The 15,892-nt window shown below is 43.7% G+C and overlaps 1 protein-coding gene across 1 annotated transcript in view; it reads left to right on the plus strand.

Annotated features, from left to right (window-relative positions):
* The window catches only part of grip2b (glutamate receptor interacting protein 2b), a 185,655-nt gene that overhangs the window by 116,784 nt on the left and 52,979 nt on the right, over positions 1-15,892 (plus strand). Inside the window, exons 11-12 of the mRNA XM_078542930.1 lie at positions 3,719-3,871; positions 14,519-14,705. Of these exons, the coding sequence (XP_078399056.1) occupies positions 3,719-3,871; positions 14,519-14,705 (340 nt within the window). The remainder of the gene's footprint in view (positions 1-3,718; positions 3,872-14,518; positions 14,706-15,892) is intronic.

A 15,892-nucleotide genomic window follows, 5' to 3' on the forward strand; every position in this document is an offset into this window, starting at 1 on the left:
CATTACTGCCAAGGCTAACCTTTGTTGCCCATCCCTAATTGCCCTTGAGCTGAGTGACTTCCTAGGCCATTTCAGAGGGCAGTTAAGAGTCAACCACATTGTTGTGGGTCTGGAGTCACATGTAGGCCAGACCAGGTAAGGACGGCAGATTTCCTTCCCTAAAGAACATTAGTGAACCAGATGGGGTTTCACAACAATTGATGATAGTTTCATGGTCATCATTACTGAGAGTAACTTTCAATCTGAGATTTTTGTGAATTGAATTTAAATTCCACCAGTTGCCATGGCGGGATTTGAACCTGTGCCCCTGGGTTACTATTCCAGTAACATTACCATTATACTACCCTCTCCTCATAATGAAGGGAAATAAAGGTTAGAAGTAAATCAACAAGGGTCAAGCCTAAGTCTGGAGCATGAGAGTGAAAAGCAGACCAAAGAAGTACCATCAAGGACAGCCACCCTCTGATATCACAGAGGAGGTCTATAGTGACCCTACATGGGCAGGCCCAAAGCCTTGGCGAGGGCGGGGCAGACTCTGTGGCATCTCAGATATCTACTTTGACCAACAATTGGGAGTCGTCTTCACAGTAACTACTTCCCAAAACTCCTTCATTCCACATTTTAATGTTGAGGGCTTTTCCTAAACTAATTTACAGAGACGTACAGATCAGTATTAGGGTCAAGCATGTGATGTTGAGTTGCCCCTTTGTCCCACAACTCAAACAGGGCAGACCAGTGAATAAGCGATATGAAAATAAGTAGGACCAAGTTACCTGGGATTCAAAGCTCAGATTGTCAGGGCTTGGGGTGCTGCATGCAGCCCTAGGTGTGGAGATTGGATGCTCCTTCCCCAATCAATCAATGGTTGATCCAACTACATCCTATCATTTTACCTTCAGGAGGTGTTTTGATTTGTAGCCAAACAATTGGATTAACTTGCCAACATTTCCACTGTTTCATCTTGTATTAGGCATTCATGCTATTGAAGCTTTTCATCTTACACATCAGGACGGATGCAGGAATATCAAATTTCGAAGGGAACAACAATTTATACTGCATGAGAAAAGGGGTGCTGATTGGTTGGCAAGTTGGCTCTGATTGGTCAAGACATTGCCATGGCAAATGCACTAGGGAGTTATTGCCCCCCACGCTTATTCAAAAAGGTGCAATGTCTGGACATATTCCTTTTGCCTGCAGTGGACAAGTTCCTGCATATGACTATATGTAGCTTCTAGCAAATGTAAGTGAGTCTGACTAATAATCTTAAACTGATTGTCAGTGTAATCCATCGCAATGTCTCGACCAGTCAGAGCTGACTTGCCAACCAATCAGCACCCCTTTTCTCATGCAGTATAAATTGCTGTTCACTTTGAAATTTGACATTCTTGGATCTGTCCTGATGAGTGCAAGGTGAAAAGTTTGGACAGCATGTCTCTTTTTTCAGCAATACTCAAGTTCTGTACTACCAAGTGACTATTTGATTCAAAGAGTGCAGCTCAGAGATCACTTCTCAATCACCAGCAGTAGAATCTCAAACTCTTTTTACCTGTTATTTGTTGGTTTTATCGTGAGTTTCCCTCAGTTTGCTTTGATGGTTGCTGGGATGCTAGTGAGGTGGGGGAGGGAGCTCTGATTGGAGGTTTCCTCACATGACCTCCTGCACCCACACACCCACCATTGGTCACCTGACACATCCATCCTCTCAGGGCCCACTTTCCCACACTAAACTTAACATGAGGCGATCTCTCACCTGATTGGATAATCGTTGGCAGTTAGTCAAACATGTTTTTATCTTCTCCAATATTTTTACAAAGAGTAAACAAAATAGATGAAAAAAAATGCACCATTTTTTGAAAGGCCCTATGTTTTTACTCCTGGGTTTACACATGGCAATGCTCAGTAAATTAATCTTTGATTCCTGGAAACTTCAGGACCCTCCTGAGGGGTTATCAATAAATCAATCGCCTTACAGTGTTAAGGCTTTAATTCACAAATCCTTGCTTTTAAAGATGCTCCTGCTTTGAAGGCACTAAATCCCTGTTTCGTGTAGCACCTCATTATTGCAGCTGTAAAAACTGGGGAAGTGTTAGAGCTCAAAGCTTACCCACCTCAATCCAAAGAGAAATTCAGATTTTATAGAATGTGGCTCCCCAAAGATGTTACCAAATAAATTCTCCTGGCATGGAACTCTGTGCCAGAGGAGGTCATGTTGGGAATTCTGGCATGGAAGTCAGCAATTGCAGTTCAGTCTTCCTATCCATGAATTTCAATGGCAAACCACACTGCCGTTTTGAATCCTGAATCCCCAATCCCTCGTACAAAGCTCCGTGTCAGCACATGAACTCGGGCCTTCCCTCAAGCCCCAGTCCTGGAGTCGCTAATTGTGGTCAGACATATTCCTGGATGTTTCATCATATACGAACTTACGGCTTAGGAGCAGGGGTAGGCCACTCGGCCCTTCAAGCCTGCTCTGCCAATTAGTAAGATCATGGCTACTCTGATCATAACCTCCCGCCTTTCCCCAATAACTTTACACCCTCTTGTTTATCAAGAATCTACCTATCTCTGCCTTAAAAGCATTCAAAGACTCTGCTTCCACTGCCTTTTGAGGAAGGCAGTTCCAAAGACTCCCTACCCTCTGAGAGAAAATATTTCTGCTCATCTATGTCTTAGATGGGCAACTCCTTATTTTTAAGTAGCGATCCCTAGTTCTAGACTCTCCCACAAGAGGAAACATCCTCTCCACATCCACCCTGTCAAGTCCCCTCAGGATCTTATACGTTTCAATCAAGTCACCTCTTACTCTTCTAAACTCCAGGTGTGACCTCTTCCTCCAATTACCTGCTTCTACATACCAGCTACTAGTTGCCCAACAAGTGCAGCGAGCAAGTAGAATGTGTTAATGTTGGAATTGTGCTGCAATAGAGTACGCACTTTAAGTTGGGAATCAAGAGCAGCTATCCCCAGTTGGGGAAGTATTAGGACTTCATTACAAGAGTGTAAAAAGGTGTTCACACTGGGTTGCGGGGGAATTGGAAGAGTCTGTGTTTTTAAACTGCAGGCTTGGAAATAAACCTGTCTTAGGTACAGGCTTTCCTCAACATGTGATTATTGGATTTAACACAATGCACTGTCTGAAAGCGTGTTGGAGGCAGCTTGAATCGTGGCTTTCAAAAGGGAATTGGACTCGAAGAGAAAGAATCAGCAGCGTTACGGGGAAAAGGCGGGGCAGTGGGGCTAGGGGAGTGGCTCTTACAGAGAGCCGGCATGGATATGTTGGGCCAAATAGCTTTCTTCCGTGCTGTAACCATTCAATGATTCCATGTCCATCATCATGGTGCCCCGCCTTCCCATGACGACTGGGAAATGAGTAGACTGCTCAATGTCCAAAACAATGACTCTTGATTCTCAGTTAAGCAGGTTTTGTTCCCTAGCTCCAATATTTCTATAACTAAAAGTGAAAATTTGCATAGAAAATAGAAAAACAAGCTGCTAACGTCCTGATGATTTTTGTCCCAGCTGTGCCCTGGTGGTTAATCTTCAGTTCCTGGAGACTGACTCGATCCTGGAGGGCCGGCAACTGTACTCAGCCCCAAACCATTACACAGTGTATATAACCGTATTCATCCATGAGGAATGACTGATTGATTCTTTATTACTCCCTTTACGATTATGAGCTGACCCACACCCTCTCTGTCTGAAACTTTTTCTCCCTCAGCTCTGGTCCCAGTCAGCTGTTCTCCTCCCTCTTGCGGCACATCAGGTTTCAGTTCCCAGAACACAAACACTCTCTCGCGGAATGTTCATCCCATGAGCCCGCGAGCAACCATGATGAGGCGGAGGATGAGAAGGAAAGAGTACAAGAGTTCATGTGAGTCTCATTAATGTCTTTCATTTTCAATCTCTTGATAGCTGTCAATCGTAAAATAGTAATTAAAATGAAATTAATCTCTTGCTGTAGAACATTCATGCCCTGAAACTATGGCAAGCAAACACTTTATAATATAAACACACACTCACTGCACCAAGTAAGATAACACTTGCAGTAATTGGTGATAAACAGTTGCTTTATGCGAAACTCTGTTTCTCCCGCAATAAATATTGCCAGACCTGCTGAGAATTCCCAGTGTTTTTCTATTCTTAATTTGGATTTCCAGCATCCGCAGGATTTTGCTTATGTTTTAAAATATTTGTCTGGAGTTCCACAACATTAACCACTTTCTAATAAATTGGTGAATGGCTTCGCCAAAAGAGTACCAGGGAGAGTTCAGATGAATGTAGCAAATCTTTGACTGCGAGTCTCTCAAGATGTACCATATTGACGATAGTAAGTGTACCCAACCAAGTCATCAATTATAGGAAGTTTTTATTATCAGATACTGCAAGTGTATCAACTGGATAGACAGAGAGAGAAATGAGTGGGTTAGATCAAGAGTAGAAGCTCAGGAATCAGAAGGGTTGCTAAGTACAGTTAGAGAGAGAAAGGATGGACAAGGATGGACATTGGAAACAAAAACCCAACAACCTTGTCCTGACAACAACTGGGGGAGAAATTGAGGATAAAAACAGAAGAGAAAGGAGAAAAATTGGATGGGCAGATAACATTGAGATGTGGACTGAGGGAGAATTGAAGAAAAGCAGGGGAGAAGCAAGACGATGTTGATGGCCCCACTAAGGCTATGGTGACAGCGAACCAACAAACAATCTTACCAGTTGCAGTAAGGGAATTTTAATCGTTCCAGCATATCTTGTTAATTACACTGTATCTGTGTATTCTGTATCTCTTGGGAAAGCCAAGGGGCAAGGAAAAGAAACCCAGGGCCGATAAGCAGGGAATTCCTCTCTGACGTCTTCAGTGATTGAACACAATGGGAAAAAAATCACTAAAACCAAATGTCAATTAAACAGATCAGGGAGGGAACAGATTCAATGTGTTACACCCAAGTAGAAAATAAAAGGAAATTCTGAACTTAGGTGGTTGAACAAGGAAATTTGAGAAGAGCATAGACGTTCTTAAAAGATTGAAAAATCAAAGGAGGAAGGATGACGCATGAAGAGAATCTAGATGGCAAGAACATAGGAAACTTGGGAGAATACAACGTTTTGATGGCTGTTTTACTAATGGAAAATATTTTAAGGAATTCTCAAACCCTTTAAAAACAAAACAGTATGTCAAAAAATTTAAATATTTAGTTCATTTTTATTACCAATTTTCACTGTAGAGAGCATTCCTTCCACAATGCAATCCCCTTTCTAATAGGTGGAGGATAGGAATTGAATTTAAGGTCACAGCAAAAGCAGAGAACATGAAGGAACATGATTGTTACACCGGCCTCATAGACCCACCTTCTCCCACTCTTCAACCCTCGATCTGTAAACGACTCCACTCACTCACCTTCGAAATAATTCTTGATCTGTCACCCACTCCGTGATCCACCTTCTCCATAGCTTTTAGTCTGTGGCTGCTCTGATATCCTAGCAGCTGTGTCCTCAGGATTTTATACTCTCACAGCAGTGGGCCCCTTCTTGCCGGTGGGAATCCCAACAGGAGGCCGGCATTCATATGGAATGAACCTTATTCCATATGGAAAAAGCTTCAGGTGCATCCAGTGGGATGAGTGGGAGAGCCACCTACTGGAACTCCACCCCGAAGAAGAGAATATTCCCCACAACAACTTGCATTTTTGTAGCATGTTTAACATAGTAACGTGTGCCTTTCACAGAAGCATAATCAAATAAAATCTGCTTTGGAGCCACACGAGGAAACATTAGTTAAAGAGGATCAAAAGTTTGGTCAACGAGGTCGGCTTTAAGGAGTGTCTAAAAGGTGGAAAGGGAAGTAGAGGTGCAGAGAGGTTTAAGGGGGGAAATGCAGGCTTAAGGCTAGATGGCTAGATGCATGGCCGCCAATGATGCAGTTAAGTAAATCATAGATGCACAAGGGGTCAGATTGTCAGAATTGGAGGAACGCAGATATCTCTGGAGGGGTGGGGTGGGACTGTAGGACAGGAGGAGATGACAGAGATAGTGAAGGGCAAAGCCATGGAGGAATTTGAAAACAAGGATGTAGTCACCTGTGCAAGCATTTAACGTTCTATCAGCCCATTGCGTGAAAAAAAGTTATCCTTGGGATGTGTGCATCATTGTCAGGGAGGGCATTTGTTTCTCATCTTCGTCACCCTTGAGAAGATGCTGGTGGGGCTTGAATACAACTGAGAGGCTTGCTAGATTACTTCAGAAAGTGGTTAAGAGTCAAGCATATTGGTGTGTAACTGGAGTCACATCTGGATCAGATTGGGTTAGGATGTCAATTTTGCTTTCCGAAAGAATATTTGTGATAATCCTGACTCTATGACTCTTGTTATTGATTAACCAACTAGTGGAGACAATATTTCACAAATAACTCTTTCTATTCATTCACTGGATGTGGGAGTTGTTGGGAAGGCCAATGTTTATTGACCACCCTAAGGACAAGGGCAGCAGACACATGGGAACACCTCTAACCACAAGTTCTCCATCAAGTCACTCACTTTCCTGTCTTGGAAATATATTGCTGTTCCTTCACTGTCACTGGGTCAAAATCCTGGAACTCCCTCCCTAACAGCACTGTGGGTGTACCTACGCAATATGGACTGCAGTGGCTTAAGAAGGCAGCTCACCACCACATTTTTAAGGTCAATGCCAGCTTTGCCAGTGACACCCACACCCCATGAATGAATAAAAGACACCTACCACATACCCAGTCTGATAGCTAAGTTCTTCAGGACTTGGCCAGTTATTTCTGGACCTAAGCCATGCTTGGTGATGGGCTTTGAAGACCCCACTCAGATCCATTCTGTGCTACCCTCAGTGCTTCTTCCAAGTATTGTTCTACATGGAGGAGTACTGATTCATCAGTTGAGGGAGGGAGGGTGGTGATAATCAGCAGGGGGTTTCCTTGCCATCTGATGGCATAGTATCCAGCATCAATATTGAAGACTCCCAGGATCACTCCCTCCCAACTAATACTGAGTGCCACTTCTGTTGGTTCTGTTCTGCCTGCGGTACAATACACACCTAGTGATGGTGATGACTGAGTCTGGGACATTGACCGAAAGTTATGACTCTGTCAGCATGACTATGGCAGGCTGTTGTTTGACTGGTCTGTGGGTCAACTCTCCCAATTCTGGCACAAGGACCCGTGAGGGGAACTATGCAGATTGACGGAGCTGGGCATGCCTTTGTCTTGTCCGATGCCTAGGACTATGCCACATAGTCTGTGTGCATTTTAGTCTTACAGCACCACATAGCAGTTTTTTTACAACTGCGTGGCTTGCTGGGTCATTTCAGAGGGCAGTTTGAATTCACCACATTGCTGTGGGTCATATATAAGCCAGACCACGTAAGAACAGCAGATTTCCTTTCCTAAAGGCCATTAGTGAACCAGATGGGCTATTGCAAAAATCCAGTAATTTCATAGTCACCAATACTGATACTAGATTTTTATTCCAGATTTATTTAATTAAATAAATTTATTTATTTAGCTGCCATGGTGGGATTTGGATTCATGGCCAGGATTTTCTGTCTCCGACACTGGCGGGCATCACCATGGGTGGGACAGGAAAATTTGGAGAGCCATCGACTTATAATGGCCTTTCAAATCTTCCCGCCCTGCCTGCAATGATGCCCACCAGTGTTGGGGCCGGAAAATCCCGCTCACATCTCTGGATCTCCTTCATTAGAACTACCTTTATCCAAGTTATTACTAAGTTCCTCTGTTGTGGTTCTCCTAATCGGTCGTTGTAACTGCAGAAGATTGGCAGAACCCTCTTTATATATTTGATATTTTAACTCTTTACCCTGGCTCAGTTGCTATAGGCTGGCCTCTGAATCCAAAAGGCTGTGGGTTTGAGTCCCAATCCAGAGACTTGACCATATCCAGGCGATGCTTCAGCGCAGTACTGAGGGAGTGTTGCACTGTCAGAGGCGTTCTCTTTGGGATGAGACATTAAACTGAGAACTACGACTGGACTTTCCCGCTGGAGGCAGGAAATTGGGAGACGGGTTCAATTCCGAGTCGTAAACTCACCCCCGACCCCAAAGTGCCCTGAAGAGCGATTTGCACAAAATTGGGGTCTTAATGGCCCTATCGATGGGTCTGCCGACCAACTAGTGGCCAGGAGAGCCGGAACGGAGGCGGGACACTAGGGAAAGGGGCCATGTTCTGTCCTGAATTGACAGCCATCTGTGTTTGGCATTAAAAAGTTGAGGATCTTCATGTTCAAAGTGGCCAGAGCAAATAGAGAGAGACTGGGACCCGCGAGAGGGTAGAGGAAGGTTGGTTACTAAAATTTTCTTCCTGTTCAGCACTTTTTTGTCCAATCTTTTATTTTCTTTTGCATTAAATGGAACTGTTTCAGCACTGCCACCCCTGTTCCCACCAGGCTGGAGCTGGTCAGCTTCAGAAAGCTCCTAACGGCCACACGCCCCCATGGAAATCCTGGGGAGTCAGAAGGCGAGTTCTTAATGACATCAACGCACCCAATAAATTCACTTTACTGTGCACCCCTGACCGCCCCCTCCCCCATTGCTCTGCAGCCCCCACCATCCCCTTGTCCTCGGGAAAACGGTCAGAGTCAGAACGGAGGCGACAGGCCAGCATCCAGGCCGCCAGCGTCACATTTTTTGCCTTCCCGCCTCCATTCCAGGGATTTTCTGGTCCCACCCAATGCAGGAATCATTGCTGGCGGGATGGAAAATTTGATGGACCATCAGAAGGTCTGTTGGCTTCGGGCGGGAATTTATGGTCCTGCAGCGGGCAGGAATGGAAAATCTATCCCACCCCCAATTCGGGAGGGGAAAATTCTGGCCCCTGTCTTCCCTCTCAGGGGAATGTAAAATATCCCACAGCACTCTTTTGAAGAAATGTCCTGGTCTCCTGGGCCATATTTACCTCTCAATCAATGCCTACAACAGGCAACCTGGACACTTCCTGCGGCCTTCCTGTGCATAAATTAAAACAGTGACTGAACCTTAAAAGACAGCATTGGCTGTGAAATCTTTTGAGACGTGCCGACGTTGTGAAATGCTCCATGCAAGTACAAGTTCTTCTTCATATTGCCAAGATGTCATTGTTTGCATAAAGAAAGAGCCAATACCAGCAAATTATCGTCTACATATGGAGTTTTCATTCATTAAAGGAAGGGATATACGAACATGGGGCAGGAGTAGGCCTCTCGGCCCCTCAAGCCTCCTCCGCCATTCAATAAGATCATGGCTGATCTGATTGTAACCTCCCACTTACCCCGATAACGTTTCAACCCCTTGTCAATCAAGAATCTGCCTAGCTCTGCCTTAAAAATATCCAAAGACTTTGCCTCCTCTGCTTTTTGAGGAAGAGAGTTCTAAAAACTCACGACACTCTGAGAGAAAAACGTTCTCCTCATCTCTGTCTTAAATGAGCGACCCCTTTATCTTTAAACCATGACTCCTAGTTCTAGATTCTCCCACAAGAGGAGACACCCTCTTCACATCCACTCTGTCACAAAGTCCCTCAGGATTTTAAAGGTTTTAAACAAGTCACCTTTTACTCATCTAAACTCTAGTAGCTACAAGTCTAATCTGTCCAACCTTCCCTCATAAGGCAGCCCATTCCTAGTATTAGTCTGGTAAACCTTCTCTGAACTGCTTCTAAGGCATTTACATCTTTCTTTAAATAATAAATACAGTACTCCAGTAGTGTTGCCAATGCCCTGTACAACTGAAGCATAACCTCCCTACTTTTGTATTCAATTCCCCTTGCAATAATTGATAACATTCTATTCGCTTCCCTAATTACCTGCTGTACCTGCATCCTAGCCTTTTGTGATTCATGCACTAGGACAACCAGATCCCTCTGAATCTCAGAGCTCTGCAAACTTTCACCATTTAGATAATCTGCTTCTTTTTTATTCTTCCTGCCAAAATGGACAATTTCATGCTTGCCGACATTATACTTCATTTGCCAGATCTTTGACCACTCACTTAACCTGTCTATGGCACTTTTGTAGCACCCTGATGTCCTCCTCACAGCTTACTTTCCTACCTATCTTTGTGTCGTCAGCAAATTTAGCAATCAAACCATCTGCCCCTTCGTCCAAGTCATTTATATAAATTGTAAAAAGATGAGGCCCCAGCGCTGATCCCTGTGGCACGCCACTCATTACATCTTGCCAACCAGAAAAAGACCCATTTACGGCTCTGTTACCCTCTGTTTCCTGTTGGCCAGCCAATCTTCTATCCATGCCAATACGTTACCCCATACGAGCTTTTTTTTTCCGCAATAACCTTTGATGTGGCACCTTAGCAAATGCCTTCTGGAAATCTAAGTACAGTATATCCAACTGAAACAAATTAGGGCTCGTGAGTTCTTATCCCAACCTGTGTCTTCATGAAGTGACGCTCCTTACAGGTGGTAACAAGGAGAAGGTAGAAAGTGGGTAGTCTTGGTGCCTCACAGCGGCTGGTACAAGAGATTCTGAAGCTTGAGGGCAGAGTTCCTTTTCCCATTAGTGTAAAATGGTGCTTGCTACGAAGGATTTCAAGAATGTCAATTGGATGTGTTTTTTTGTAATAAGTGACAGATTCAATATTAGATACAGTGATGCTACCCTGGTTAATTGGTAAGGCTTCTAAGCTGTGAAAACATCAGCAGTTTAATAATGGGAGATTTAATCCAGGGGACCCTATTACCATTCATGAAATGAATGTTGTTATCCCACAGGCTCTGCTTACATGACCACAGTCTTTAGTTATGACATTGTATTCTATGAAACTAAGCAATTACTTTGAGATGAAAAATCTTAAAAACTCAATTCTATTCCAGCTGATGTCAGATAAGAGGACATTTTGTCAGCCAGTGATTCAAATGTATTGAAATCAGCATGAATAAAAGAGCTAGAAATATGTATTGATCATAATGCATGAGTAATGGCTCTACTCAAACTGGGATGGTTCTGCAGTCCAGTGTTGAGGGAGTGCTGCACTGTTGGAGGTGCTGTCTTTTGGATGAGATGTCAAACTGAGGTCCTGTTTTCCTTTTAAGGTGGACATGAAAGATCCCATGGCACTATTTCAGAGAAGAACAAGGAAATTCTCCTTGGTGTCTCCTAGTCAATATTTACCCCTCAACTAACACCAATAAAACAATTCGTATGCCATTATCTCATTGCTGTATGTGGGGTCCTGGTGTGCGCAAATTAGTTACCACCTTCCCTACAACAGTGACTGCACTTCAAAAGTCCTTCATTAGTTTTGGGATATCCTGGGGTTGCACAAGACACTAAAGTAATGCAACTCTTTCTTTAGTATTGCTGAGAGAAAAAGATTTCACAAGAATAGTAAATGTAAGGGAAACAAAATATTTATGGTGTATGAGAAGAGAGCCATTCACTGGTTCATCCCTTAGAGCAATGCCTTGATTAATTGGAGTCAAGCTGCCTGGTTTAAATTTCAAACAATGCTGGGCAGTTAACTATCAGTCACCATCAACTAGTGCATTGTCAATGGCAACACCTCTACCAATCAGCGTCCCAACCAATCAGCACTCTCTTCTCATACAGTATATATTGTTGTTTCCTTTATATTTGGTATTTTTGAGAATTGTCCTGATGAGTGCAAGACGAAAAATTTTGAACAAAAAGAAATGCCTTTTTTTTCAGCAATACTCTAGTTCTGTACCACCAAACGACTATTTAGAAGTCTTTCCTTAATTGACAAAAAAATACTTGTCTTGAAGCTCCCCTTTCATTCATGGACCTTGTTCCAATAATTTACACACACCTAGGGTGAAACAACCAACTTGCATTTAAATGACACCTTATGATGTCTTCAGGATATCCAAAGAGCTACACAGCCAATTAACTACTTTTTGAGGTGTTAGTGCTCTTGCCTTGTAGGCAAACGTAGGAACCAATTTTCGCACAGCAAGAACCCAAAACCGCAACTGAGATAAATGACCAGTTAATCTGTTACAGCAACGTCAGTTGAGGCGGAAATGTTGTTAACACATTATGAGAACTCCCAGTTCTTTTTCAAATAGTGCTTCTGGGATCTTTTGCCTCCACGTAAACAGACAGACAGGGTCTCCCTTGATTTATCAATCTCATCCAAAGGATGTACCTCCGCCAGAGCGGCACTCACTCAATACAGCACTGAGGTCTAGATGTGCCAAGATTTTGAACCCCTCCCCCGCCCAACCACTTGCTTCAGAGGAGTGACAGTTACTTATCAGAACAACCTGCCAGTTTAGTCACAGTGGTGACACATAAAAATCCCAGCCAGTATGTTTCACCTCATTGCACTATCACTATAGGAGAGCCAAATGTTGGTTAGCCAAACAGTATTTTTTGTCATAATGAGAGCATCATTTTAACTCATTGCACCCTCACAAAAACTCATGACTTTAACGCTAGTTTGGAAAATGGGGATGAAATGCTACTTCTGGCATTGTTGAGAGGCTGGACAAAGGACTACAAAGGAGCAGCAATGAGTAACCAAATTGTAGAAGCAGGAGGCAAGCAAGGAAAGGGGACAATTCCCGATTGGAGTTCAGAATTTGATTCAGCAGAAGTGCACTGCACTATTCAGAAGCTTACTTCCTTGAACCAAAGCTGTGTATAATTCACTCCCATTGAGCCTGTGTGCTGCCTTAACTGATGAGACTGAGATGGTGGTGTAGTGGTAATGTCAGTGGAGCAGTGGCCCAGGCTCATGCTCTGGGGACATGGGTTCATATCCCATCATAGCAGCTTAACTGATGATCTGCAATTAGAAGAAGTGTTTAAGTAAATTGGCCATGTTCTGACTGGTGAAGTGAAGGTTGAGAGGTGACATGATTGCTGTTTTTTTAAGATTCTAAGGGGACTAGATATGTGTGATCAGTTGCTTCACTTGATCCCGATAAACAGAACTAGAGGATCCAGCCTGGGTGAATTTAAAACTGCTCTGTGTCTACGAGGATGGTCGAAGGTTAGCTCGATGGGCCAAGGTCTTTTTGCTTCTATGGTTCTAACGACCTGATAATTAATTATTGAAATGCTTAACATTTATCTAGCAGCTCATCAAGACAAAATGTCTCAAAGGGCTTGTGACATGTCAAAAATACAAACTAACCAAATGTCAGGCATATCCCATGTACCTCAATGAGATGAATGACTAGGTAAGCTCCTATTTTTGGCGGTGTTGGTTGTAGAAGGGATGCTGGTCAGGTTACTTAGTGAATTTACTGCTGCTCCTGAAAGAGTGCCCTTGGGTTTTTAACAGCCCTCCCTCCTCCCTGCACCCCCCCCCCTCCCTGCACCCCCCCCCCACCCCCCCAACCCCCTACCTGCCCCCAGCCAATATAAACAGGAAGTCTCCATTTGCTTAAATGTAAAACATACAACTCAGCAAGCATTCACATTTTGTCACTGTTTATAATGAATTATGATTAATTTTAACAGCTTTTCTGTTTAACACATTTGATTGGAAAGGCTTATTACCATCATTAGGACCCTGATTGGGAAGGAATCACTGAGCCCAGCGCTGAGTGAGTGTTAAACTAACCTCTGTAGGTACTCATTAAGTATGCAAGGCATCAGGGATGTTGTCAATTTAACTGTGTGTTTTAATTTGACTGTCAGCTTCACTGACTGCTCTCAGCCATTCATATCATTAGCACAAAATTAGATCAACAGAGAAAATAAATTAAAATTAATCATCATTCTCTATTTCTTTAAAGAGCAACCATATCAAAAGTTCCTTTGAAGGTTTTTTCAGTGAGGGGGAGGGGATGAATTTTAGTGACTGCTGTTCGAGGAGCCTTTTTAACCTATAAGTTACCGGTACCATGCTTAGTCTAAGAAAGAAAGATTTGTGCTTTACCACCAATTAATTACTTTGGCAGTTTAGCCAATGTTGTAGTGTGGGAAAAATGAGGCAATCAGCTTGTGCACAGCAAGATCCCACACCAGCATTACCCAGCTAATCTGTATTTCAATGATGTTGGTTGGTGGATACATATAGGCCAGGATACCAAGGAGAATTCCCCTGCTCTTCTCTGAAATAGTAGAAAAGGGGTATTTTATATTGACCTGAGAGGACAGATGAAACATCAGTTTAATGGTTCATCTGTAGGACGACACCTCCGACGGTGCAGTAATCCCTCAGTGTATCACTTTAATTAGCGATACTAACAGCACAGTCCAGGGATCACTGGGACCCCGCCTCCCCCCGTCATCTACAGCATTCAGCAGATTTGTGCTTGGGCTTCAGTTCACAGGCTGTAGGCTGTGGGATGTTGATGGAGTGAGGTTGGGAGAAGGCGAGGGAAAGAGAAGTCTTAACAAAAGCCCAGGTGAGGGGTTTAGCAGTGGGGTCAGTTGAGTTCTTGGGCACACCTCTGCTCTGTCCTTTACACAAGGTATCAATGGGGCTCCTGGACAATGCTGAAGAACTGTTGCACTTATTGTACCAAACGCTAGCCTGACCGGTGTTTCATGCTGCTCTTTTTACTCTCTAGTGTCACTAACCTCGAGCACAATAGGCCCAGGAGGACAGATCGTGCACACAGAGACAACGGAAATCTTTCTGAAAGGGGATCCGCTGAATGGATTTGGATTGCAGCTTCAGGGAGGAATCTTTGCCACCGAACCCCTCTCGTCTCCGCCACTCATACGGTTTATAGATCCAGACAGTCCGGCTGAAAGGTTAGAAGGCACACTGTGACATTATTACCCATCGAAAGTTAGTGACAGAAAGAAGCTACAAAAACAGCTTGCATTTATAGAAGCACCTTGGACATAGTAAAACTTCCCAGGGTGCTTCATCGAGGCAGCATTGCCAAGCAATGACACCCAGCCACATAAGGAGCTATTAGGACAGATGACCAAAGGCTGGTTCGGAGAAGTAGGTTTAAAGGAGTGTCCTATAAGTGGAGAGAAAGTTGGAGGGGTTTAAGGAGGGAATTCAGAGCTTAGTGCCTGGGATGCTGAAGGCATGGCCGCCAATGGTGGAGCAATTAAAACAGGGATGCTCATGAGACCAGAATTGGAGGAGCGCAGATATCTCGGAGAATTGTTGGGCTAGAAGAGGATACGGAGATAGGAGGGCCAAGGAGGGATTGGAGCACACGGTAACAAACCCATCTAGTGAAAAGGTGCTGGTGTGACAGAATATTCATACATTTTCTGTTTCACTGGTTGCCAGCTCGGTGACAGGGAATTTTCATTGAAATGAATTGCTGTTGAGTAAATAAGGCACAACAATTTGCTCAGTAATTAGTTAGATGTGTTAATTATTATGATTAAATGTCTATATATTTTCCATTATGATTCATTTGGTAGTTGAGTAAAATTACTACCTGGCATTGAAGGGACCATGCAGCATCAGTACTGTAAATTGGTTCGCAGCTACATGACACACTCAATTCATCCATCTTAAATTATGGTGACAGATTGAAGCCCCAAGCACAAGATTATGGACTTGATGCCACATCACATGGGAGGATCAACCCTTGTCATCTGCATTCAGAAATCTGACTGTGCATTGTTTCAGCATGTGAACGCTTGTGTAGTGGTTATGTTACTGGACTCACTCCAGGGGCTGGAGCATAATAACTAGGCTGACACCTGCAGTGCAGCACTGAGGGAATGCTGCACTATTGAATGTGCCATCTTTCACTTGAGCCTTTAAACCGAGGCCCCATCTGCCCTCTCAGGAGGATGTAAAAGAACCCAAGGCACCAATGTTCCTTCAAAGCTGCGAGGGTGCTTGCGTACGGCACAGTGTGACAAAAAGCCAATGTTCCCTTTAAGACGTGTGCATGCTTGGCTGCGCAGCAATCTTAAAGGGACCATGCAAAAAATAACTGGCTGCCCGCAACAAAGAAAAATTC

Source organism: Cetorhinus maximus, chromosome 6, assembly GCF_964194155.1.
Source record: "Cetorhinus maximus chromosome 6, sCetMax3.hap1.1, whole genome shotgun sequence".
In the NCBI taxonomy this organism is placed as follows: Eukaryota; Metazoa; Chordata; class Chondrichthyes; order Lamniformes; family Cetorhinidae; genus Cetorhinus; species Cetorhinus maximus.